Genomic DNA, 26,130 nt, shown 5'->3' with positions numbered 1-26,130 from the left:
TACCGCCCCATACACGGAAAAATAAAAAAGTTATAGGGGTCAGAAGATGACAATTTTAAACGTATTAATTTTCCTGCATGTAGTTATGATTTTTTCCAGAAGTCCGACAAAATCAAACCTATATAAGTAGGGTATCATTTTAATCGTATGGACCTACAGAATACATATCATGTGTCATTTTTACCGAAAAATGTACTACGTAGAAACGGAAGCCCCCAAAAGTTACAAAACAGCGTTTTTTTTTTTCAATTTTGTCGCACAATGATTTTTTTTCCCGCTTCACCATAGATTTTTGGGCAAAATGACTGACGTCATTACAAAGTAGAATTGGTGGCGCAAAAAATAAGCCATCATATGGATTTTTAGGTGTAAATTTGAAAGAGTTATGATTTTTTAAAGGCAAGGAGCAAAAAACGAAAATGCAAAAACGGAAAAACCTCCGGTCCTTAAGGGGTTAAACAACTGGTCAGATGGCAGCTATGTGTATGGTCAACCTAATGTGAGTCATAGACTACCGTTGAAATCCCTTATTCTGCGTCTGTTTCATAGATCCATGTTATATGGCGTATTTTACCGACATTGGTTATGATAGCATCTCTCCACGATGACCTGCATCTTAATCATTGCATGAAGAAAAAGCAATTACCTGGGTATTATTAGGGTTAACAGCCAGCGATGAAAATGCTTTGCATAATCTGCCACATTGCAAATAGACTTTAGCAGTCATGTCCCACATTGTATTGCATAAAGATGTATTTTATTCAGGAGATGAATGATGCATAAGGATGAGGTGTGACTGGTCAGACGCACATTATACCACTTCAGATAGCATACAAAAATCCCTTTTTCCAGGAATCCCTGTTGTTGATCATTTACTTGATTTTGCAGTCCCGTAGCGTTGCCTCTCTCCTTATATTTTCACAGTCTCTGCACAAGAGAGCTGCATCCCTGTCGGTGGAATTTTTACTTTTGTACATTTTTATATTGCCCATTATAAAGTAGGGTGATCTTAATCTCATCATGCAATAGCAGACAATTATTGGCGATGGTTTCCAGGATAATATCCAACAATTTATCTGTAGCAAAAATGTTACATTATAAAAAGAAGGTATTATCGAAATTGCAAACTTCACTAAAGAAAGTAATTTTACACAAATTGATTTTCCGCCATAAAACTAAAATGAGCCTTTCATGGTCTACAGTAAACCTAGATAATGCTGAGATTCTTAAAGGTTTAGTTTAACCTTGAAATGAATAATAAAATAAAACAGAACATAGAGGGAGATTTATCAAAACCTGTGCAGAGGAAAAGTTGACCAGTTGCCCATAGCAACCAATCAGATGGCTTCTTTCACTTTTAACAAGGCCTCTGTAAAATGAAAGAAGCGAGCTGATTGGTTGCTATGGGCAACTGCACCAATCCTCCTCTACACAGATTTTCATAAATCTCCCTCAGAGTCCTGAAACAAACAATTTTTATGGAAAACTAAGAGAAAACGCAAAATACTTTCCTATTTATCCCTTTTAATTTCTGGCTTGCAGATCACTAAAGACGTCTGGCTACTCTGAAAAGTGGGGTGTTCCTGGTTTTCCATAGTAGATAGAGAAGTGGCAGCTTTTTCTGTAGTCCAGGGCCTACAGGTGTCAGGTTTGTGAGAAGGGAGAGAAGTGTGCCCATGAGAAGCATCGATGTTGTAGGGCAAGTTTGCTGGGAGTAGTGGTCCCTTGGGTGCAAGAGGTGGTAATGTCATGTGACAGGGTGATCTGGCTCAACAGCTGGTCCCCTGTAGGCCCAACCATCCTTATGTTAAATGGGTTATACCCATAGTGTCTGGTGCAGGAATTAGAAATCCAGACACTTGTGTAAGTTGCAAATAATGTAAACTTGTACGAAAAGTTTTGTGCAAATCCATGCAAACACTATTGGGAGGATTTTTCAAAACCTGTCCTGAGGAAAAGTTGCTGAGTTGCCCATAGCAACCAATCAGATTGCTTCTTTCATTTTTCAAAGTTATTTTCAAAAATGAAAGGAGCAATCTGATTGGTTGCTTTGGCCAACTCAGCAACTTTCCCTCTGGACAGGCTTTGATAAATGGTGGGGCTGACAGATGCCTGTTTTGCCTTTGCATTCAAATGTTTCTGCAACAGACTAAAAATCCCTGTCTGCCATTAATGCCCCTAGCTAGAAATATGATACAGACAGACAGGCTAAAACAAAGAGAAATCTATTTTTATGTGTGTTTTTGTTAAAATTCTTTTTAAAATTCTTTTTTTGGAATGAAAACAAAAGCCCATAAAGCATGACAGAATAATGTTTCAAAAACAGATGTTTTTGAACTTTAAACAGCCAAAAAAGAAGACTTTGCTCTTAACCTTATGGCTGTAACATTTTACTGAATGTGAATTACCAACCTGAATGTGAATTCCATTGAATTCAATGAATTTTTTGGTCCATATTTTAAGCCATAAACTGTTCATTTTGGATATTTTACAGCTCAAATGTGCTTGATCTTAAAGGGAATCTGTCAGCTCTATTTGCTCGTAAAAACTGCAGATATGGCTGGATAGCTGTTATGGTATAAAATCAAACGGTACCTTTCTTGGATCCAGGGCCGGATTAAGAGGATCATGTGCCTGGTGCTGAAGATTTTGATGGGCCTTTTTATCGAAATATATAAAATGAAAAAGCAACACAAAGCAATTTTGTTTAACACAAATAAAGCGCATCCGTCACGTTATGCACATTAAATTACCAGGATAGATGATATGATAGATAGATATATGTTGGTGTCCAAAAGTTGCTGAGTTGCCCACAGCAACAAATCAGATCGCTTCTTTTATCTGATGTTACTAGGAGGATGTTAGGAGGACTGCGCTTTTCTCTGCTGTAACACACACAGGCTCTGCGTCCTATGATCCTTCTGCAGTGTAATATAATGAAGTGACTGGCCGCAAGATGGCTGCCGATTACATAGGGCTGTGACATCACAGGGGTGACTGGCTACATCCTGCATGTGATTCAGGGTCATCATGTCTACCTCCCTTCCCGCCTTCCCAGCATTCCTTGCCCCATATACTGACATGTGGATCTGCCATTTTAGATGCCCTGGAGCCTGCTCCGCAGTAAATGGAGTTTAATGAAGTGATTTGCGCAATAGAATCGCAGCGATATTCACATTTGTTGCGAATCGTATATTTTCTGAAATTCGTAATGAATTCGGGTTCGTCAGCTCCGATTCACTCATCTCTAGACATAACTCTTACTTTTCGACCTACAGACTCATATAAGGGCTTGCTTTTTTGCGTCACCAATTATACTTTGCAATGACAAACAAACAAACAAATATTTGTGGGACAAACTTGAATAAAAATGCAATTTTGGGGTTTTTCTACACAGTGCACTTTTTGCAAACAGTCCCACATTGGGGGATATTTATCAAAACCTGTGAGGAAGAGTGGTGCAGTTGCCCACAGCAACCAATCAGATCGCATTTTTCAGAGGCTTTTTAAAAAATGAAAGAAGCGATCTGATTGGTTGCTATGGGCAACTGCACCACTACTCTACACAGGTTTTGATAAGTCTCTCCCATTAGCTTTATTTTGTAGGTCCATATGATTACAACAATACCCAGATTGGGCCATTGACCATGCAGATTACTCAACATTATAAGCAGCTATATCACTTTTTTTTTTTTTTTGGGATAAAAAATGTTTCTTTGAAAAATTAGAAAAGGGAGGTCATTCAACTTTTATTAGGGAAAGGGTTCATTTAATTTTATTATTCATTTTTTTTCGCAGGAAGGGGTCAAGCACACCTGTCTATAACTTCTAGGCCAATCTGTCTATAATAGCTGTGCTATTATAAGTAGATATGCCATTCAGGAGCATAAAAAAGCTAGGTGAGAACTTATCACCTAGCTTTTCTGTGCTCCTGAATGCCATTGCTGCTTATAGCCTATAAGGATAACCTACTATAAATTATAGGCAAATCTGTCTATATTAGCTTAAAATATAAGCAGAAATGGCACTAAGGAGCACAGAAAAGCTGGGTGACCATTTCTTGCTTAGATTTTTCATGCTTCTGAATGGCATATCTGCTTATAATAGCTCAGTTATTATAGGATTTACCTATAGCCTTTAGTCAAATCTGTCTAAAATAGCTGAGCTATTATAAGCAGATATGCCATTCAGGAGAATGAAAAAGCTAGGTGAGAAATTGTCACCTAGCTTTTCTGGGCTCCTGAATGGCATATCTGCTTACCATAGAATAGACAGATATGACAGAAAGGTTATAGGTAAATCTATCTATAATAGCTGAGCTATGATAAGCACCATTGCCATTCAGGTACACAGAAAAGCTAGGTGACAATTTCTCACCTAGTTTTCCATGCTCCTGAATGGCATGTCTGCCTATAAAAACTGAGCTTTTATAGGCAGGCTTGCCATTCTGGAGCATGGAAAAGCTAGGTGAGAAATTGTCACCAAGCTTTTCTTTGTACCTGAATTGCAAGTCAGTTCATGACTGGTGGTGGTACCTTTTTGCGGGACCTCAGCCGCTGTCACACAGTAACAATTTTTGACGGGCGTGGGCCAGGCAGGAAAGCAGCACATACCATCCTCTGACAGGGGGGAGGAGCTTCCTACGATACCGTGACGGGAGTCACGCTAGTCAGGAGGTTACCCAGCCCATGTGATCACCCAGGCAGGGGCCGACTGACAACACTCAGGGCCCTCGGACCAAATAAAGCAAGGGCCCCCTGTGAGGCTCCACCCATGGCCACATCTCTGCCACGCCCCTATCCCATCCAAATGCCTCCTAATGCCCCAACCTACACACAAAATAAAAGAAAAGAAAATATATAACAAGTTAACGTAGGTAAGATAATTTTCCATGACCAAGAATACCAGTATACAAGGAGGAATTATATACATCACACAAGAATACCAGTATACAAGGAGGAAATATATAAATCACACAATAACTTGATAAGACCGCCATACTGTACTGAATAAAACCACTATACACAGACCAGTATTCCCCCACACAGTGCCCATATAGCAAAAGTTACCAGCTGTACACAGGGTCTGTATACCATATAAGTGATTATATACAAGACCAGGGCTGCCATCAGAAATGTTGGGGCCCCTTACACAACTCAAGGCCCCCCCCCACCTACTAATTCCACATTATCTATAAAAAAATATATTTGAAAACACAGGACAAGAAAAACAAGAGCCCTTTAGTTTAATGAGGAAGGAAAGAGGAATATGCCCGGACCCCAGTGACAGTATATATGCCCGGACCCCAGTGACAGTATATATGCCCGGACCCCAGTGACAGTATATATGCCCGGACCCCAGTGACAGTATATATGCCCGGACCCCAGTGACAGTATATATGCCCGGACCCCAGTGACAGTACATATGCCCGGACCCCAGTGACAGTACATATGCCCGGACCCCAGTGACAGTACATATGCCCGGACCCCAGTGACAGTACATATGCCCGGACCCCAGTGACAGTACATATGCCCGGACCCCAGTGACAGTACATATGCCCGGACCCCAGTGACAGTACATATGCCCGGACCCCAGTGACAGTACATATACCCGGACCCCAGTGACAGTATATATACCCGGACCCCAGTGACAGTATATATATATATACCCGGACCCCAGTGACAGTATATATACCCGGACCCCAGTGACAGTATATATACCCGGACCCCAGTGACAGTATATGCCCCTGCCCATCAGGACTATCCACTATGTGGGGCAGAAGAGCAGCCGGTGCCCTGGGGAGAGTAAACTGTATCACTGGGTACACTGGTATATTGGGTACATTGTATCACTGGGTACACTGGTATATTGGGTACACTGTATCACTGGGTACACTGGTATATTGGGTACACTGTATCACTGGGTACACTGGTATATTGGGTACACTGTATCACTGGGTACACTGGTATATTGGGTACACTGTATCACTGGGTACACTGGTATATTGGGTACACTAGTATACTGGGTACACTGTATCACTGGGTACACTGGTATACTGGGTACAATGGTATATTGGAAACACAGATATAATATAGATATTAGATACATAGATAGATCAGTGTTTCCTAACCCGGGTGCCTCCAGCTGTTGCTAAACTATAACTTTCAGCATGCCTGGACAGCCGAACGCATGCTGAGAGTTATAGTTTTGCAACAGCTGGAGGCACCATGGTCAGCAAACACTGAGATAGATAGATAGATAGATATGAGATATAGACAAAGAATAAGTCAGCCAGCACTTTAGTTGATACCAAACTATTATATGGACCTGGCCTACAGGTGCACACTACTAGGCTAGATATACAGCAACAGAAGAATGCAGCAGCACACTGCCAGCACAAGGACATAGGTAAAACATGGAGAGCTATACAGCTATGGTGTAATAGATGCAAATGTGAAACTATGAAATAGTGAGGCACTTAGCTCGCAAATTTGTGTCCGCGGGTGGTCAAATAGCTTGGGCCAGGTCCATATAATAGTTTGGTATCAACTAAAGTGCTGGCTGACTTATTCTGTGTCTGTATTGCACATACGGGGGAGTGGCTACCTCCATGTTGGCCTTGCACCCCACCCATCTCTATCAGGTGTGTATATGAGGTGTCTTGGATGTTCCAGACCCTGCCATGCTTACTGAACTGTTCACACAGAGGCATATACACAGTGTAGGGTCCGTCCCAAGGAGGCCACCTTATCGCGGTGGGACGGTCCAAGCTATTTGACCGCCGGCGGAGACAAATTTGCGAGCTAAGTGCCTCACTATCTCATAGTTTCACATTTGCATTTATTACACCATAGCTGTATAGCTCTCCATGTTTTAACTGCATATTCATGTTTCATCTATATCCTTGTGCTGGCAGTGTGCTACTGTATTCTTCTGTTGCTAGATATGAGATATAGATAGATAGATAGATAGATAAAGTGTTGCAAAACTACAACTCCCAGCATGTCTGGACAGCCAAAGGCATGCTGGGAGTTATAGTTTTGCAACAGCTGGAGGCACCATGGTCAGCAAACACTGAGATAAGATAGAAATGAGATAGATAGAGAGATAGATAGGAGATAGATAGATAGATAGATAGATAGATAAAGTGTTGCAAAACTACAACTCCCAGCATGTCTGGACAGCCAAAGGCATGCTGGGAGATGTATTTTTAAAACTGCTGGAGGCACCCTGGTCAGGAAACATTAAGAAATTGCCCATTTAACTCCCACTGAGCCCCCAAACAGCAATTTGCCCCTCAACCTTTTCCTCCCAGAAAATTACCTGTTGTATAGGGGGCCGCAGCGGTGGGCAGGGGAAGTCTTCCTGTTCCCCTTCGGCGCGGGTGGGTGATGTAGTCAGCAATGGAACAGGAAGCAAAGCACCTGCCTGCTCCAATAGGGCTGCTGCCTGCACACAGAGGAGTGTGGGGGGAGGGGGAGGAGCTTCCCTCTGCTCTCTTCCCAGAGATGCATTGCGGCCACGGCCCCTGCACTTATCTTAAAGGGCCGGAGGCTAACTATTTATAAAAAGAAAACAGTGCTGCAGCGGCCTGCAGTGACCCAGGGCCCTAAGTAAGAAGCAGGGCCGGCCCTCTTTTTCTGTTATCATATTTATCGTGGGTGCCGGGCGGCCTATGCGGGCCGTCTGTGCAGGCTACTGGGCCTATTTTCATGTAGGGGCCTGGAGCGGCAGCTCCATCCGCCCCTACGTTAATCCGGCCCTGCTTAGATCTGATGGTTGCTGCCAAACTTATACAAGCACATTTTTATTTCTCAGCCATGTGTCAAGTAGGCAAAATCAATCTGCATATACAAATTGGCAACCACCATTCGCTTCAGGAAAGGTAAAAAGTATAAAAATGCCTTTCTATTTCTTAGCCATGTGTCAAGGATGTGGAGCAGAGATGCTAAGGAGCCACAGCCTGGCACATCTCCTCACTTGCCCTCACCTCCTAGCCCCTCCATAAATGATGTACAGAGCTTGGTACTTCAGTCCAGGAGGGGTTGATAGATGAAGCTGTGGCACTTAATAAGCTTGGCTCCACCTCATTGACACATTATTTAGACATAGAAAAGATTTTACACATTTGACAACCACCGTAACCCAGGTAAATTTTGCTTTTACAACTATTCAACAGTGTCTGTAGCTCTTACCACACACAGATTTCCTTTAAATACTGTTGGTTAACATGGCCTGATACTGAGAACAAAGAACATTCTGCCTTCATTGGTTTTATATAGTGAATATATACATGGTACCATATTGTAGTACAGTGATCCCTCAACTCACAATGGCCTCAACATACAATAGTTTGAACATACAATGGTCTTTTCTGGACCATTGTAACTTGAAACCAGACTCAACATACAATGCTACAGACAGTCCAGATCTGCGAAACATGTCAATGGCCGGAAGAACCAACCAATCAGAATCAGACCACTGGTAAAACCCCTGTATTACTGAAGCATATTCACTGAATTCCTGTCTGGAAGCGCCCCCTACAGTACAGGGAGGTATTACATGTTCTGTACTACTCTTAACCTATGGCACGGTTTGCTGCTCCTTTGGACACCAGGTGAGGGTGTTACTTTTTTAAGGACATTGTGTGCACTGTACAGGACCCTGAAGAAGCTCCTGTCCTCTACATAGACAGTGATTACAGCTCCCAGCAGATCTTTCTTACTTTTATATGTAAGGATTTGCTTTATCTGTATTAGTTATCTACTTATTTTTCTTTAATCCTCACTTTTTCCTATTTTTGGATGACATTTTGGTGGCTTCAGAACCAATTACCAGTTTCCATAGAGTTAGGGTTTCAACATACAATGGTCGTCCCGGAACCAATTAATATTGTAACTTGAGGGACCACTGTATATCATAGTTTTGTTGGTGATGTCAATGTTTATTATTTAATATGGCTGCAAAAAAGAATGTAATGTGACTGTAAAAGAATATGCAATAATGAAGCCTAAACATTTGTAGAATTACTTATCTTGATGAACTGGTGATATTTGTGTTTTGTAAGTTTTAGTTTATTTTAAAATTGAAATTACCAACAATGAGGACTAAATTGTCTTTTGATTATTTGTCATTCAGTTGTGGGCAAAAGAGCAAGTCCGATCGTCTGCACTGGACAGATACGTGTGTGAGACGCAGCAACAAGTTGTTCAAGGGGTCCTTATCCGACTAAGTGGTCTCAGCGAGGAGTAAGTGAGCGGAAATGAATGATGATGTTATATTTTATTCTCTAAAGTTTTTTTGTTTTGTTTTTCTTTACTGCCTTTTATTAGGCTTTTTAAAATCTGTTTCCAACTTTTTTATGACTTATTTTCAATGGTATTTTTTTTTAGTGTACATTATAACCAGCTCTTATGATGTTTGTGCTGCTTGAGGACGGACCAGTCCCCATAGTGATAGTTGCCATTGCCACAATTCTACTATTCATGTTAGAAGGAGAATAAATGGAGCGGTATTCATATTTTTGCTATTTGATGACCAAAATGTTTGCTAAGAGGGTACGGAAAGCCATAGAGATAAGCCAAATAAATTGAACGTAGTGCACCGCCAATGAGGATTGGGTGATACACTTGAGTGCATCTAGTGCTGATTGATGTTTTCCGGATAAGAACTTAAGTAATTCCCCTATTGTATGTTCTTTCAGTTCCAATAAATTTGCTCTTCAAAGGCACAAGTTCTTGCTGAAATCCGTCCTGCGCACACTCGCTCTGCGGAACATCGCCATGGCAACCCTGACCCAAATGAGAATGTCAAGGAAGATTGTCATTGTCCAGGAGTTGAAAGAGCAGCATGCCCTGGAGAAATGCAAATGGCATTTACAGGATGAGGAGCAGTGGCAGACACAGAAAGAGATGGTAATTGCAGATGTTACTATACGATGCCCAGGTTCTATGTCCACTCGTATTGCTAAATAACTGCAGCATCCAGAATATATAAGATCTCCACGGCCTGTAGATCATAACCATCAGAACAAGTGCAGGGACCACCGAGGACTTGCGGTGTAATATGTTCTGGTACTTCCCCGTCCCCAATTTTCACGTCTACCTAATTTGCACATTTGTCTGGTATCCAAGGATATAAAGTCTTTTCTTTACTGGTTCCGCAGTGTATGATGCAGCTACATATTGCTGCACACAACCGTCAGCATTGGTCCGTCCGTCAGACCCTGGTAAAATATATCTGGATTTGACATATATTGGGGTTGCCCGGTTCGTAATAAAATGTGTACAAACCTTTATGTATTTGTCATTGCATGTCTATGTATGCACTTCTGTGTAGATCCAGTGCATTGTTAAGTGTTGACACACACCTACCACTCTACTGCGCTATTTGGAAGTTAGGAAATCCATTATAATGAAAGTAATTACTGGATCGGGCACACTTCGGGAAATCGTCCTGCGCTGCCAGTATTCCCAAGGTAGAGTGTTGTGCCTCGGTTGTTGCACAACCAGAGAAGGTGAGCATAATGCTCACCAGTTTTATTATTTCCTCCTACCTTGGTGGTCCTACCAATAGAAGCACTCCTATTCCTTTATTTATTTCAATTAGAATTAAAGTGGTTGTCTAACAAATACATAAATATGGCATTTCTCCGTTGGATCGCACAATACTTAATTTTTTAATTAAAGTGGACTTGTCACTCAAAAAAAACTTTTGACATGTCCTAGGGATATGTCAAAAGTTTTTATCAGTCGGGTCTCAGTGTACAGACCCCAACCGGTCATGAGAATATCTTCTATGAAACCTGGACTGATCGACTTACATTATGAGTCTGCCCTGGTCATGTGACAAAGAGTCGGAGAACACACTATGTGCACATTTCTCCTAGCTCATTCTTTGGCACGGGGGGGGGGGCCTGAACACTCAGATCCCGACCGAACAATACTTTTTATATGTCTCTACGATCAAAAGTCTTTTTTTTTTTTTTTCTTTTTAATAACAGTGACCATTTATAACACGCTCCTGAATTAGTGACATGCTTGGTATGGCGCCTCTCAATGTTCTTTTGTTTCCCTCTGAGAACATCCACATGGAACCAATGCTGATGGTCACACATGCTCAGTAGCTAAGTCCCACCGTCATATATTATGCATATTCTTTTGTCCCATATTGGACACATTAGATGGTTGTTCTGAGAGGGAATCTTAAGAGCTGCAGGGCGCGTCATCACAAGTATGTAACAGTAATATCTAGATACAGGAGCATGCAGGGATTCCAAGATTTGCATGATCCAACAGAGTTATCTGGGCATGCTGGAAATCTGGGCATGCTGGAAATTGTAATTTTGCAAAAGCTGAAAGCACACTAATTGGAAATCTGGGTTAAAAGACCACCCAAATACTTGTTCAATCAGCCCCTTATCTACTCAGTCAAGTAAATGCAACATTATGCACCTCTATAAATGTGTATAATGGTGTGTGCAGCTGGACATGGGAAATGTATGTTTATGGAAGCAATGCTCCATTTGCTGCAATATGTAGAGCATGTTCTATATATATATATATAGATAGATAATTATATGTATATATATATATATATATATTTTTTTTTTTTTTTTTTTTTTTTTTTTTTATTTTAATAGGAAGCTCACATCTTAGAAGAAGCAAACAAACTGGAAGAAGAGACCTGGCAGGCGCGCAGTGATTTTCAGCAGCAGCTGCTTCTAGATTTGACAGATGCAAATAATGGCATCCAGCAGCACATGGAGCGAACAATTGGACAAATGCTCATACACCGCGCACAGCAGGAAGCAGCAAAGACCATGATGGAAGATAATGGAGAGTTTAAGGTATAAGGGGTGCTGGGGCTCCTGCCATCTGAAAATGAACCATTGTAATAGTAGATCGGTTTTCTGGCTGGTTCCTCTTTTTATAGTTAGAGACTCCCATTGATGCAATGAATCTTCAGATATTGAGGTGTCAGATACTGGAGGGTTATTTTGAAATAAGTAAAATAATTGATGCATCTTCTACTGTAGGAACAGTGTTGTCCATTAAAGGGGTACTCCGGTGGAATTTTTTTTTTTTTTTTCATATCAACTGGTTTCAGAAAGTTAAACAGATTTGTAAATTACTTCTATTTAAAAATCTTAATCCTTCCAGTACTTATCAGCTGCTGTATGCTCCAGAGGACGTGGAGTTGTTCTTTTCTGTCTTACTACAGTGCTCTCTGCTAACACCTCTGTTCATGTCAGGAACTGTCCAGAGTAGGAGCAAATCCCCATAACAAACCTCTCTTGCTTCGGACAATTCCTGACATGGACAGAATCAGCAGAGAGCACTGTGGTCAGACTGGAAAAAAACTAGTAAACTTCCTGTGGAGCATACAGCAGCTGATAAATACTGGAAGGATTCATTTTTTAATAGAAGTAATTTACAAATCTGTTTTAACTTTCTGCCACCAGTTGATTAGAAAAAAATAGTTTTTGACTGGAATACCCCTTTAAGTCAAGTGAATGGGGCTGAGCTGCAATATCAGGCACAGCCATTTGTCCAGTCGTACCAGCAGTGTGACAACCAACATGACAGCCATTAAAGAGGACCTGTGGTCATTTCTAAAATCGCTATGTATTGGTATTTCTAGATTCATTAGGGAAGGCTGATCACAAACTTTTTTACGGTTTGTGGAATGCCCCAACCCTCTCAGCCTCCGTTTCCAGAGTTTTGCAGTAAAAGTTAATTCAGCTCACCCTGTAATGTTGACTGAACCACACAGACAGGAGCAGTCCAGTGCAAATCAGGTTACTCCTAAAATTTCTCCTCCTTTATTTTATATAGTGCATGATACGAACATCAGGTTAGCAGGGAGCAATCTATTACTCAAGGCCGGCAGGCAGTTTGAAGCGGATAATACTTAAAGTTGTACTCCGGTGGAGAACTTTATTTATTTTTTTATGAACTGGTGCCAGAAAGTTAAACAGATTTGTAAATTACTCCTATTTAAAAATCTTAATCCTTTCAGTACTTATTAGCAGCTGTATGCTACAAAGGAAATTATTTTATTTTGGAATTTTTCTCTGCTGACACCTCTTTCCGTGTCAGGAACTGTCCAGAGCAGCATAGGTTTGCTATGGGAATTTTCTCCTGCTCTTGACAGTTCCTGATATGGGCATCAGGTGTCCGCAGAGAGCACTGTGGACAAAACAAAAAAGAAATTCCAAAAGAAAAGAATTCCCACTCTGTAGCATGCATACAGCTGCTAAAAAGTACTGGAAGGGTAAATATTTTTTAATAGAAGTAATTTACAAATCTGTTGGCACCAGCTGATTTTTTTTTTTTTTTTTTTTTTACCAGAGTACCCCTTTAAATAATAATCTAGTAACAAAATAATTCTCACATTAACTCGGTATTTTACAGACGAACTATGGGAGGGATTTTTTATAAGCGCAGGTTATTGCGCAATGTGTAACCTGCTGTTCAAGGCTGTGTATTCCCAGTTGCTGAGTAAAATTGGTCATGTGGCTTATGTCATTTCATAAATTTGCGTAAATGACAAGAAGTCTGCAAAAAACATCAAAAAGCTCACAAACATTTATATGAGTACATTTGCTGGAAAAAAATGTTTTTTGTTCAAATGATAAATTCAGCGCACAAACCAGCACATCAGCATACAATGCCCCTTATAAGTGCATCAAAATATGAAAGCACTGAATGACTGCATGAAAATAGTGCAAATTAAAGAATAACTTTGGCGCAAGTCAATGTGCAAAATAAAAGCACACGGTGATGTCTCGTCACAACCCCTCAATGCAAGTCTATGGGAGGGGGCGTGACCCCCTCCCATAGACTTGCATTCACTGGGCTTGGAGTGACGTCAGAAGGGGCATCACGCCAAGCCCTGAAAATGTTCAGAACGCTGGTGCAGTGGAGTACCCCTTTAAGACATCCAGGCTTTGGGATTCTACTTAAGACAGGACATCAGTGCCTCAACTCTGTAATCCATGTGTAATGACAGTGAACCGCTATGGCATGTAAACGTATCACATCATTCCAGATACCAACATGCTGGCACATTCTATTTGTGACCCTAAATGCATTCTAGGTTGAGGAAATACATAACTGACCATTGTCCAGATGGCGCTTTTGTGCTTGGACAATATGAAATTCAGTTTCCCTTCCATAAATTGCATTTTTTTTCCACTTCACCTCCCGGCACGTGTGCTAAATGCAAGCAACGTGTGTTTTAGAATTGTTTTTTTATTTCTTTTCACCTTATTGAATAACAGGAACGGCTCGTGGAAGCTGCGGTGGAGAGTGTTTACATCACCAGCAACAGCGTCAACAAGTTAGTCCAAGGCTACAATCAAAATATAGAGCAAATCCTAAAGGATCATGAAAAGGAGAAAAGTAAACAGCTGAAGGCTATAAAGGGTAAGAGTTGAGCATGGAGTAAAGAGCTGATAAGCTACATGTCTTGAACCATCTCGGGGTGGCATGGTGCTCACTGGTTAGCTCTGGTATATTCCAGCAATGGGGTCCTGACTTCAAATCTGACCAGGGGCAACATCTGCATAGAGATTATATGTTCCCTTTGTGTTTATTTTCCTACCACACTCCAAAAACACTCTAGTTCTGATTTACTTTCTAGGACATTGTGAGACTGTGATTTCCACTGACTGATACTGGTATGAGTAGTAGGCTTTGATGAACAGAAATGGTATCCAGTTCGCAAACATAGATTGGTTAAAAGTCCAAGGTTTATTAATCATTTTTTAAAAACGCTTAAAGAAAAAACACCCAATGAGAGTAAAAACCCTTACGCCGACGCGTTTTGGACCAATAGGTCCTTAGTCATGTCAGGGCAGGAAAGCATTTACAGACCTTATATACTCCATACCAAACCACACATGGAACTTCCTACACACCACCTGGAAGTTGGAGTCCGTACTCACTTCCTGGGAGGGATTACAGCAATTAAATTAACCCATTCATGTCAAAAAAACATAGTAACCTAAACTACCATATGTTACTGCATGCAGAGCTATGTGTTATGAAAAAATTCAAACCAAATAATGTTCCCTTAGTGTTTATTTTCCTACCACACTCCAAAAACACTCTAGTTCTGATTGACTTTCTAGGACATTGTGAGAGATTGTGATGTCCACTGACTGGTACTGGTATGAGTAGTGACAATCTCCGTCGATGTTAACCTGTTAACACCCACAATACAAAAATGTATAGCTTCATTAGCTGAGCCCACTCCATACCAAGCAGGTGCCAGCTGCTATCTGTACGTACCGTTAATTCCTCTAAATGCCGCAGTCAATAGCTACCACAGCATCTGGGAAGTTATCTAAATGGTGTTGGTCCTGTCAAGGGTCCTAATGGCACCCCTGCAATACAATTGCAGTGGCAGTCAGTTGTCATTGAAGTCAGTGGCCTTCTAAAGGCCTCTATGACTACCAACATAGATATCCTTGTACAGCCTATAGCAGCACTGAAAAGATTGTACACTGTAATATTGCAGTGTACTGTACAAGCAATTGTTTATTTACAAAAGTGTAAGTAAAAATGTTTACGGGTCTATTAACACGTACAGTATCCTGTGCATATTTGAAGCTGCAAATTTTATTGTAAATAAAATGACTAACCACAGCATCAAAATGAAATTTGCACAGGATACTGTATGTGTGACTAGGCCTTTAAACAGTTTTTAAAAATATAACCACAAAAAAAAAAAAAAAAAAATAGAATGTCTCCTTTTTCTCATTTGTTTCATTAAATATAAGCTCCACAAAATGATTAAAGGGGCAAAGGTTATCCTCTATCCACTGGCAGTTCCTATAGAAAATGAATAAAGCAATTGTGCGCATCCGCCACTCCATTCCAGTAGATTTGGTTCTCCAAAGAGTCACCCCTTAGAATGAAGCAGCTTTAAATCAAATACTTCATAATTTGTTTTAAAACAGAAAATGCATCAAAACTAAGAAGTAACCACAAACTTTCCAAAATCAAGCCCAAGAAACTTCCAGAACCATCATCGAGTTACGATCTACATCAGAGGTTTGTGAACTGATTAACTTTCCATTTTCAAATGTTTTGATAAATCTAATAATAAGGGAAATGGTATGTAGTAATCCAAAGTAGACAATCCCTTTAAGAAATATAACTCAAGGCTGTCTACCTTTTGGTCTTTTTCACAGACCGTAATAAGTGACCTCAAGTAGAGCTGCATTCGACTATCTTTTTTTAGATGTAATTAGAGAGTCAGTGCACATGTGTGGCCACCGCTCCATTCGGGGGGTAGACTCAGGACCACATTTCTTGAGATTACAGGGGATCCAGTGGACAAACACCCCACTATTATACATGTGGGACAACCTCTTTTAATGAAATGTATCGCCTGATTTGAGTCAGATACTAAAACATGTATTGTATTCTAGGAACTTAGATCTTTATTTAGGAGTCTGATCTGGGGGTCGGAATGTATTCAGTGGTTTGGTCTGTCTCATCTTATGGTTACAAATATAAAAAAAAAAAAATGTATCTTCAATGGCCTAATATCTTCCACAGTGCTGGATGTACATATAGTAGGAATGTCCTATCCACACATGGAAAAAAAGTAAAAACACCAATCCTTTATTAATCCATAGAAATTAAAGGGTACCTCTAATCATGCTCTGGGTGGCAGGATATGTTCTTAAATTTAGCAAACACATGACTTTCCCCAAGACTCACGATCTGGAGATGGATTTGCTAGAAGTCCCATAGACTTGCATGGAGCTTCCAGCAAATGCATCTCCAGATCACAATAGTCTTGTGGCAAGCTACATGATTAGAATTGGCCATGAAATTTAAGAACATATGCTGCCACCGGGAACATGATTAGAGGTACCCTTTAAAAACAATAGTTATCTCCGGAGTGTACTATTATGACTGTTCGTGCTTCAAGCCCCTTCCACAGACTCTTACTCATGACCTAAAGCTTATTGGAGTATAGGGTATAATAAAGAAATGGAATTCGCTTTAAGGGTCCAGTCTCTGGTTTAGATTAAAGGAGTTATCCACCATAAAGTGGTTTTAGTACGCACCTGCCAGACAGTAATGGACATGCTTAGGAAGGATCTGTGTATTTCTTTCGATTAAATGGCTATGTTGTGACATTACCATAAATCAGAGGATATCTTTTTGTGAACTGGCTATTTCCTGTTGGAGTTTGTTCTCTCAAACTATAAATCCCATACTTCCTTGCTTGTAAGTGTGAGGTCACTTTTCTCCCTCCCACACATCAGCTACCCCACCCATTGAAACACATCTGTGTTGGCTTCAATGCAATAGACCACTGTTTCTAACCAGGGTGCCTCCAGCGGTTGCAAATTCTTGCAAAATGATCTCCCACCCAGCGGTCAATTCACTCATTAAAGCAAAGACAGGCTCCCTCTAATCACCTGACTAGTGATGTAAACATTTCTCAAACTGCACTGCACTGGGAAAACCTGAGATAACACTCATTTTGTATGTGGTTAAAAATAAATGTAGGGGCAAAAATCACAGAAGAATTGCAAGACCACCATGAAACACAGGTACAGACACTATATTAGGAACTACACTAACTTTACAGCCCCCGTAGCATAGTCCAATAAAAGAAAAATCCTGAATCACCCCTTTAATTCTGAGGTCTGGTACATAATTTGTCTAGATGTCCCCTGTGCATGTGCCATATGGTCTGCGTGAGAATGGTGTGTGTCAATAAGTCTAACCCATAAGTCAATCATGCAAAAAAATGGACTCTATGTTGAAGTCATCAATGTTTTTTTCTGGACATATGCTCAATTTTAGTGCATTATGTGAGCTTTCAGGTTAAGACTTTTCAGTGTTTCTTATTAGAGTACTTCCTACATACAATATTCAGGTCTATAACCCCCCTTGACAAAATCCTGCATATACAAATATATTAATGAAATTTAATATATTGAAGAAGCCTTGGTTAATATGGTCATTTTGCTTTATTAGACTGATTTCCGAACAAAAACAGATGCTGGAAAAGTTTAGACTATTTCAACAGATTCGTCTGGACTCCCTGAGACAGAAGAAATCTGTTCTACATCTCCTAGAAGGACAGCTGGAGAACAAGATGAAGGTAGATTTTTATTTTTTTTCGTGAAGGGCAATAGAATAAGAACGCACAATAAGGAAAATGCAGTCACCACTGCCGGTATTAGGTGTGCACCTGTGATGTCCGAATAACCCCAGCATGTCAGCTAGATACTGCCGCGGTGCTCTGTGACTTAAAGGGGTACTCCAATGGAAAACTTTTTTTTTTTTTTAAATGAACTGGTGCTAGAAGGTTAAACAGATTTGTAAATTACTTCTATTAAAAAATCTTAATCCTTCCAGTACTTATCAGCTGCTGTTTTGATCCACAGGAAGTTCTTTTCTTTTTGAATTTCCTTTCTGTTTGACCACAGTGCTCTCTGCTGACACCTCTGTCCATTTTAGGAACTGTCCAGAGTAGGAGCAAATCCCCATAGAAAACCTATCCTGCTCTGGACAGTTCCTAAAATGGACAGAGGTGTCAGCAGAGAGCACTTTGGTCAGACAGAAAGGAAATTCAAAAAAGAAAAGAACTTCCTGTGGATCATAACAGCAGCTGAGAAGTACTGGAAGGATTAAGATTTTTAAATAGAAGTAATTTACAAATCTGTTTAACTTTCTGGCACCAGTTCATTTAAAAAAAAAATACCCAAAATACATCCACCGTATGAGATTGAAAGGATCGTGGCACTCACATATCTCCTGATAAAAGCATATTTTTTTATTCCATCTTGATTAAAAACAGCATCGGGAGGGTGCATCCTGCACCCTCCCGATGCTGTTTTTAATCGAGATGGAATAAAAGATATGCTTTTAACCAGAGATATGTGAGCGCCGCAATCCTTTCTATCTCATATGGTGGCGATAGAATAAGGGTAGGGTCACACGTGACGTATTTTGCTGCGGATTTGATGCTGCGGATTTTCCTACCCTTTAAAGTCATTGGTTGGCAAAATCGTGCGTATTTTGCCACCCATTGACTTTAATGTGTTGAAAAATACGCGGCAGCAAAATACAGCTTGATTGACCCTACCTTAATGAGGACTATAATAAAGTATTACCTCCCTTTGTACCCTAGACCTCTACATCAGTTTGTCTAGTTTTGCCTGTAACTTCCATTCCTCTTTTTAGGATGCAGAACAGGAGTTCATTGCTGAGCTGGCTTCGATGGCTAGGATCCGTCTTACTGACAACAATTCTTCAGTGAACAGGAACGTACATTCCGGTCAGTAGCTGGAACAGATATGTTGATAGACAGAAGGTTCTATTTTCTAGAAAAATAACTTGAAGTGTGTTTATAACTGGTCTTTAGCAGTAAAGGATAAGGTTGACTGGTGTATCAAGGCTCCTCTTATTTTTTTTTATTTTTTTTAGATCCCCATAAGGTGATATTTTAAAGCATCTGTATTATACTTTTACATAAATCAATAGTTTTAAACTTTGCAAATTCTACTTTCCTCCTCCAAGTATCAGAGGCCTCTTTCCTCCTATACTATCTCATTGTTCAGAATCACTGAACTCACTGAAATACATGACCGCTACGAGGCATAAACATTGTAGGAGCCTCTTAGTGAGGGGTATTGTTACAACTAGCACATTGTGAGCGACAATGTGATGGGAGGTTGTGAGGGACACCGCCTTTACACACACAGATACATAGAAATTATCCTGCTGTATATACTGTATCATCTTGTAGGTATCTTTTTTTGTAAGACAAGCCCTTTAACATGCTTGAGGAAATGCTTGTTTGTCAGCTGATCGCAGCTTTTCTATGGCCATTTAAATGAAAGAGTACCTATCATCAACTAAACTGTCCCAACCCCCCCCCCTCCCCATCTGTCCCTGACTCTCACTGACACTATCCCTGCCTTTTTTTTATTTTCTCACAACTGCTTATAAATACCTTTTCTTCATTCAACATTGCAGCTTATGCTCCTGCCGTGTGTGAGGGAGAAAGGGGGCGTGGCCTGGCTGGCGCGACGTCATCTGAAGCTGGGCTCACTTCCGCCCTTCTTACTATATGTTGCGATCCCTCTAGGGAGCGCAGCATAGAGGCTCTGCACACAGCACGGCCGGCAGCTGCTGAGTGTTCTCCTCTCTGTTTAGCACTGTACATGCCATACAGAGAGTAGGAACCAGCCGGCCATGTCAGGAGCTGTGCTGTGGGCACATGGCTCACTCCCGCCTGTCTGATTGACAGGCAGGGATCTGTCCTGTGCTCGTCTCATGTTCCGGCTGCAGTATGAGATTTCGGACTCATGCCAGGCCAGCATGAGTCCGAAATCTATAAGAGAATTGCGGCCGGGACATGTAGTGAGACCCCTAGTGGCCAGTTTTTTTAAATGAAATTAAACGTTAAAAATATATATTTTTTTAAAATACATCCTAATAGAAAGTTGTTGGAAATACGCTAATTTACAAAATATCAAAACTTTTTTTGTTGACAGGTACTCTTTAAAATAGGTGACCTGTGGCTGACAATGATAAATTTAAAGGGCCACACAATTGATCAAGCTTTTTGAAGGCCCAGAGCAAATAAACACAGATCACATAGAATGTCTCTCGCTACCTGTAGCCCGGTGGCCCGTCCAAAAGGACAAGAAGAGATCAGATGTCTTAATTCTTATTGTTGCATATGTCTTCCTACTTTAGAGCCTTTGGGAAAGATCCCCTCCATGAAGAAGTTGAAATGACGAAGTAGAAGTGTTAGCAGAAGTTACTGAAGCGTGCTGTACAACCTTACACATGGATATGAAACTGTTTAGGTGAACCCCATCGTCTCTATGAGATCAATACTTTGCACTTTGGTGCCCAGCTTCACAATTAAGGTTGGACTCCCCAGAGAACAGAGAAAATTGTGGCTAATTGGAGCCTGCTGTGAAGTAGAGAAAAGTGAAAGGAAATTGGGAAGAACTATGAACTATCACTTTTACTGGATGAGTGCCAACATATTTTATACTCCATTCTCAGAAACCAGCAGCCCAAGATTACCGGGCATGGCTAGACTGTTTTTAAGGTGCTATAAAAGAATTGCACTTGAAGATCATAGCAAAAGGTTATTAGACTCATTGCTAAGGAACTGTTAAGATCTGTGCAACTTTAGGTGTCTTGCAAATATATCGGAGCTAAATTTTTACTTTCGTTGAGTTAATGGAGGTATATCATAGTGAAAAACCTATCCCCTATCTGCAGGATAGGGGATACGTTATCCCCAGGAATGCAGGTGTCACAACCCCCGCCAGAAGCAGGGGCCGCCACGCCCCCTCCATATATCTCTATGGGAGAGCCGTTTGACTATCTTTGTTTCTCCCATAGAGATATATGGAGGGGGTGTGGCGGATCCCACTTTGAAGGGGGAGGGGAGAGCCGGATCCCTGTACTTATCCCCTGTGAATAGGGGATATGTTTTTCACTATGAGACTTCTCCTTTAAAGGGGATATTCACTTAAATGGTCTCTTTTTTTTCCTAGAAGGATCCCCTGGTGATAGGCAGCTCACAGGTTGTCCTGCTGCTGGGATCCTCAGCCATCGGCTGTAACTTGCAGGGTAAAACTGGCAGCAATTGTTCAGGTTCTCTTCATTCACAACCCCCATTAAATAAAGGCAATTTTCCTAATTCCTAGGTTGTTTTTTTACTCTAAGTTAGGGATTGGGTTTCATGTTTTAAATTAGGATTCCCTAAATAAATGGATTTAATTTTTTTTTTTTTTTTAACCAAGCAGTCTTTCAAATGCACTTATGTAATGAAATGTAACCATAAAAAATGCGGCAGTCACAAAAAGGTCATTATTCTTGCCCATATGCCTTTTAAATATCGGAAATAGCTGAGCTCCTGCTATAGTGGCTTAGATCAGAGAGACTCCTCCAATCCTGGCTGTTTAACCACTTGGATGCAGCGGTTAATAGCAACCTATGGCATCTAAGTGGATTTAGATGGAGGCGGCTCCATCTGTTACCCTATCTGCAGCCCCACAATATGAACACAGGATTCTGATTGGTTTCCATGGCAACAGGGGCCAAATAAGGAGCCCCAGTTATGGCAAGTTGTAACTCCAAATAGCCCTTTGTATCCCCACATCTTTGATAACCTAAACCATAAAATATTAATTCATACTGTATGTTTCGAAATTGTTTTTATTAAAAATATAAAAAAGTTATACCATTTTATTAAGCAAGTGCTGTAGTATTGCAAAACCACAGATACATAAAATGAGATGTGCTAGGTAAAAAGCTTGGATCTGCTGTATTGGCGAACATATATGTATAGGGTTTGCTCTTGATTTATGTGGGCATAATAATTGCTTAGTTTATATTTACACATTTGTCTGGAATTTAATTTTGTTAATATTTTGCTTAAACAGATTATTTAGCACTTAAAAAACAATGCCAAAATATATGTGTTTAGGGGTCAGAGTTCAGTTTTTCCAGTATAGAGCTCCAAACCTTCTGCAGTTATATAGATATACAATATAATTCTGACTACCTGCAGTCATTACAAGGGAAGGTGAATTTATTGTACTTTTAGCTGTGGCGACCAATATGACCATATTAACCATCTTGCTTCAGCTTTCCTAATGACCTGAATGCTACATGTCCCTAGTTATGTACCAATATATATCCCCACTGACTGTGTGACTATATACAGGGTTTATCAATGTATATTTGGGGAAATTCTCTTTAAACATGGTACTATTGTAATAGAAGACTGGCGGTGTTGTATGTGACGTGACAAATTTTGAAAGGAATATTTAATGTTTGTATAATTTATTTATTTTATTCTTTTAATAAAAAGTATATTCCTGTAGTTTTCAGCAATGTGTGTGTCTGCTTATATTCTATATGTATACAATAGATACATCCTATTTACATTCACCCCTAGATCTGATCACCTCTAGATCTTAATCCCAGGACGCCATAGAGGGGTTCTGGGATTAAGATCTAGAGGTGATCAGATCTAATCTAAAATCTCATATATATCTCATATATGTAAATCTATTATGAATGAGCCGACAGTAACCGATCAGCTTTCCCTAGTATCCAGTTTCTCATATACTCTGAGCTGCAGTGGGCGACATCAGAAAGTACTAAAAACATAAAGCCTGTAAGGAACCCAATTGATCTTCTTTTTTTTATTTTTATTTTTTATTTCTTAATAGTGTGTTCACACGTACAGTATTCTGCACAGATTTGATGCACAAGATTTTCTGCTGTAGATTTCAATGTAAATTAAATGATTGAACACAGCTTTAAATTCTGCGCATCAAATCCTGTGCAGAATACTGTACGTGTGAATAGACCCTAAAGAGAAAGTTAACATCTAAACATCCTGTGATCCTTGTCATTGAGGGGGACTGTGTCCTGTAAACCTCACCATGGCCATAGGGCTCCCAGCAACATGTCCTTCCTTCTTCTGACTTGAAGATCTTCTTGTGTCTGCTTTGTTAGAAGAAGGGGCACACACTAACTATTTTGGCCCAGACTTACTTTTATGTTGAGCAAATGAAGAAAGAGTCCAGCGTGGCAATTCAAGCAATGCTCAAAACTTTATTCAGCAGTCAGCCAACATGAAAGACAGGTGACGCGTTTCGGCCACAGTGCGTAGCCTTAGTCGTACGACTAAGGCTACGCACTGTGGCCGAAACGCGTCACCTGTCTTCCATGTTGGCTGATTGCTGACTAAAGTTTTGAGCATTGCTTGAATTGCCACGCTGGACTCTTTCTTCATTTGCTCTATTATCAACGGACTGGGGTCCGGTCCTGTCCGTGTCGTGGCGAGGGCATAAGGGTGAGCTGTGTCAACTTCACTTTCCGTTACTTTTATGTTGTAATAGAGCAGATACCTCTACTAGTTGTAGCAGTGTTCACTCTAAGATGGCTTAGTGATTACCGTATTTTTTGCCTTATAGGACGCTCCGGCATATAAGATGCACCCGATTTTAAAGGAGGAAAATCTAGAATACAATGTAAAGTATAGGACAGTGATCTTCAACCTGCGGACCTCCAGATGTTGCAAACTACAACTCCCAGCATGCCCGTACAGCGGCTGGCTGTCCGGGCATGCCAGGAGTTGTAGTTTTGCAACATCTGGAGGTCCGCAGGTTGAAGACCACTGGTATAGGAGGTAATACTCGCGTGTCTCGGCCGCTCCAGACCCGTCACCGCTGCCCTGGATGTCGCCCTCCATCGCTGTCGCCGCGTCCCCGGGGTGTCCCCGTCGCTCTGGAACGTCTCTGCTGCCCGGTATCCTCGCTCTCCCTCGCCGCCATCACGTCGCTACGCACGCCGCTATGCACGCCGATCCTATTGGATGACGGGACGGCGTGCGCGACGACGTGATGACGACGAAGGAGAGCGCCGGTTAAGCAGGGGATCCTGGCACGGAGCAGACACCGAGGAGGCAGGTAAGGTCCCTCCTGGTGCAGCCGGGTTAGTGTCACTTTCCCTTCAGACGCGGCGGTCAGCTTTGATCACCATGTCTGATCGGTGATGTCCTGTATTAGCCGCGGGTCCCGGCCGTTGATGTGGTGTCCCGGTACCGTATTACATACGTTACCTTGTGGTGAGGTCCCCAAAGTCAGAGTTCCTAGGAACAGTGGGAATCCTCTTCCTTAGTTAACCCCTCGTCACCCCTCAGTTAGCTATAATTAATATAAATGTAAAAATGTATATTTAATATTCTTACCTTGTTTGCGTCGCAGGACCTGCGGGTCATGTGACCGGGTTGCAGAACTCTATGGTTTTTGCTTAAGGACCTCTGGTGGTTTTGGACATGTGATCACCCACAATCCATTGTAACGGTGAGTGACAGCTGATTGGACCAATCCAAAACGGCCAGCCTCTGCCCATATAAGGGAGCTGCGGCCATATTGTCGCTCTCTTGTTCCTGCGCTGCCAAGCAAGCAGCATCATTGCTCTTGGGTTGCTGATTCGGGACAAGGTAGGACCTCCGCAGCTTACAAGACAATTACTAGGCCAAAGCCTTGCGGCCTAAGCCTATGCTAGAGACGGATAGTTCTTACAATTCCCCGCTATCTCCGCAATATCTCTGGACGTAATCTAACCCCTAAATCCAGCGGATCTATGCAAATCTAATCCTCCTAATCTAAAAAGAACTTTCCGGTCTTAAGCAACTGTCAGTCACTGCTGGGCTGTCTATAGAGACTCTGTTATCTGGACTGTTACCGATACTGCATGTACAGAAAATCTTCAGTAAAGTTCCTGCAAGTTTTAAAGTTCAGCACTGCTGTGGACAATCCATTTATTTTACACTCACCTATCGCTCTTGGGAAGGGTGGCGATAGGCCCAGCATCACTACAGAGTTTTAACCCTCACCCTGGCGTCACGATTGACAAGGGTTAACAGCGCCCTTTATAATACTGAACAGCAACACCCCAACTACCCTACACCCCCACAAGGCTTTATTCCCCAAGTCTACCACATTGATGGCCGCAGGGATTGCCGCGATAGGACAGGGTTTTAATGTGTATTCGCCGTATAAGACGCACCAACTTTTCCCCCCCAGTTTTGGGGAAGAAAAAGTGCGTCTTATACGGCGAAAAATACGGACGGCTGCTGAACTACAAATCCCACTACAAACATCATACACTAGTCTTTGTTGTATCTTCTTGCTTGCTTAACCCCTTAAGGACAATGGACGTACTCCTACGCCCCCGTTTCCGAGTCCTTAAGGACCGAGGACGTAGGAGTACGTCCTGTCCATTCCCGGCCCCCCGCCGCTAGCCGGAGGGGAGCCGTTGCCCGATGCCTGCTGATATTGATCAGCAGGCATCGCGGCATATCACCCAGGGGGTCATGATGACTCCCCCATGTCGGCGATGGCCGCAGATCGATGAACAATTCAGCCCAGCGATCTGCGGCGATTCCGGGTCAGTCGGGTCTCCAGTGCATGCTGGGAGTTGTAGTGGTGCATCTGCTGGTTGCATAACTACAACTCCCAGCATGCCCGTTGGCTGTCGGTGGCTGCTGAGAGTCGTAGTTTTGCAACAGCTGAAGGCACACTGGTTGTGAAACACTGAG

General features: G+C 41.4%; 1 protein-coding gene across 3 annotated transcripts in view; it reads left to right on the top strand.

The window, feature by feature from the left end:
• Positions 1-22,898, top strand: part of EVC (EvC ciliary complex subunit 1) — a 144,008-nt gene extending 121,110 nt beyond the window's left edge. For all 3 annotated transcript variants that reach the window (XM_056555129.1, XM_056555128.1, XM_056555130.1), the window contains 8 exons: positions 9,139-9,248; positions 9,704-9,914; positions 11,642-11,848; positions 14,285-14,429; positions 15,968-16,061; positions 18,012-18,138; positions 19,224-19,317; positions 20,745-22,898. In XM_056555129.1, the coding sequence (XP_056411104.1) occupies positions 9,139-9,248; positions 9,704-9,914; positions 11,642-11,848; positions 14,285-14,429; positions 15,968-16,061; positions 18,012-18,138; positions 19,224-19,317; positions 20,745-20,785 (1,029 nt within the window). In that variant the 3' untranslated portion in view covers positions 20,786-22,898. The remainder of the gene's footprint in view (positions 1-9,138; positions 9,249-9,703; positions 9,915-11,641; positions 11,849-14,284; positions 14,430-15,967; positions 16,062-18,011; positions 18,139-19,223; positions 19,318-20,744) is intronic.
• Positions 22,899-26,130: the final 3,232 nt, after the last annotated feature.

Source organism: Hyla sarda, chromosome 1 (genome assembly GCF_029499605.1).
Source record: "Hyla sarda isolate aHylSar1 chromosome 1, aHylSar1.hap1, whole genome shotgun sequence".
Taxonomy (NCBI): domain Eukaryota; kingdom Metazoa; phylum Chordata; class Amphibia; order Anura; family Hylidae; genus Hyla; species Hyla sarda.
Note: the sequence above shows the minus strand (reverse complement) of the source record. Positions and strands in the feature narration are given on the sequence as shown.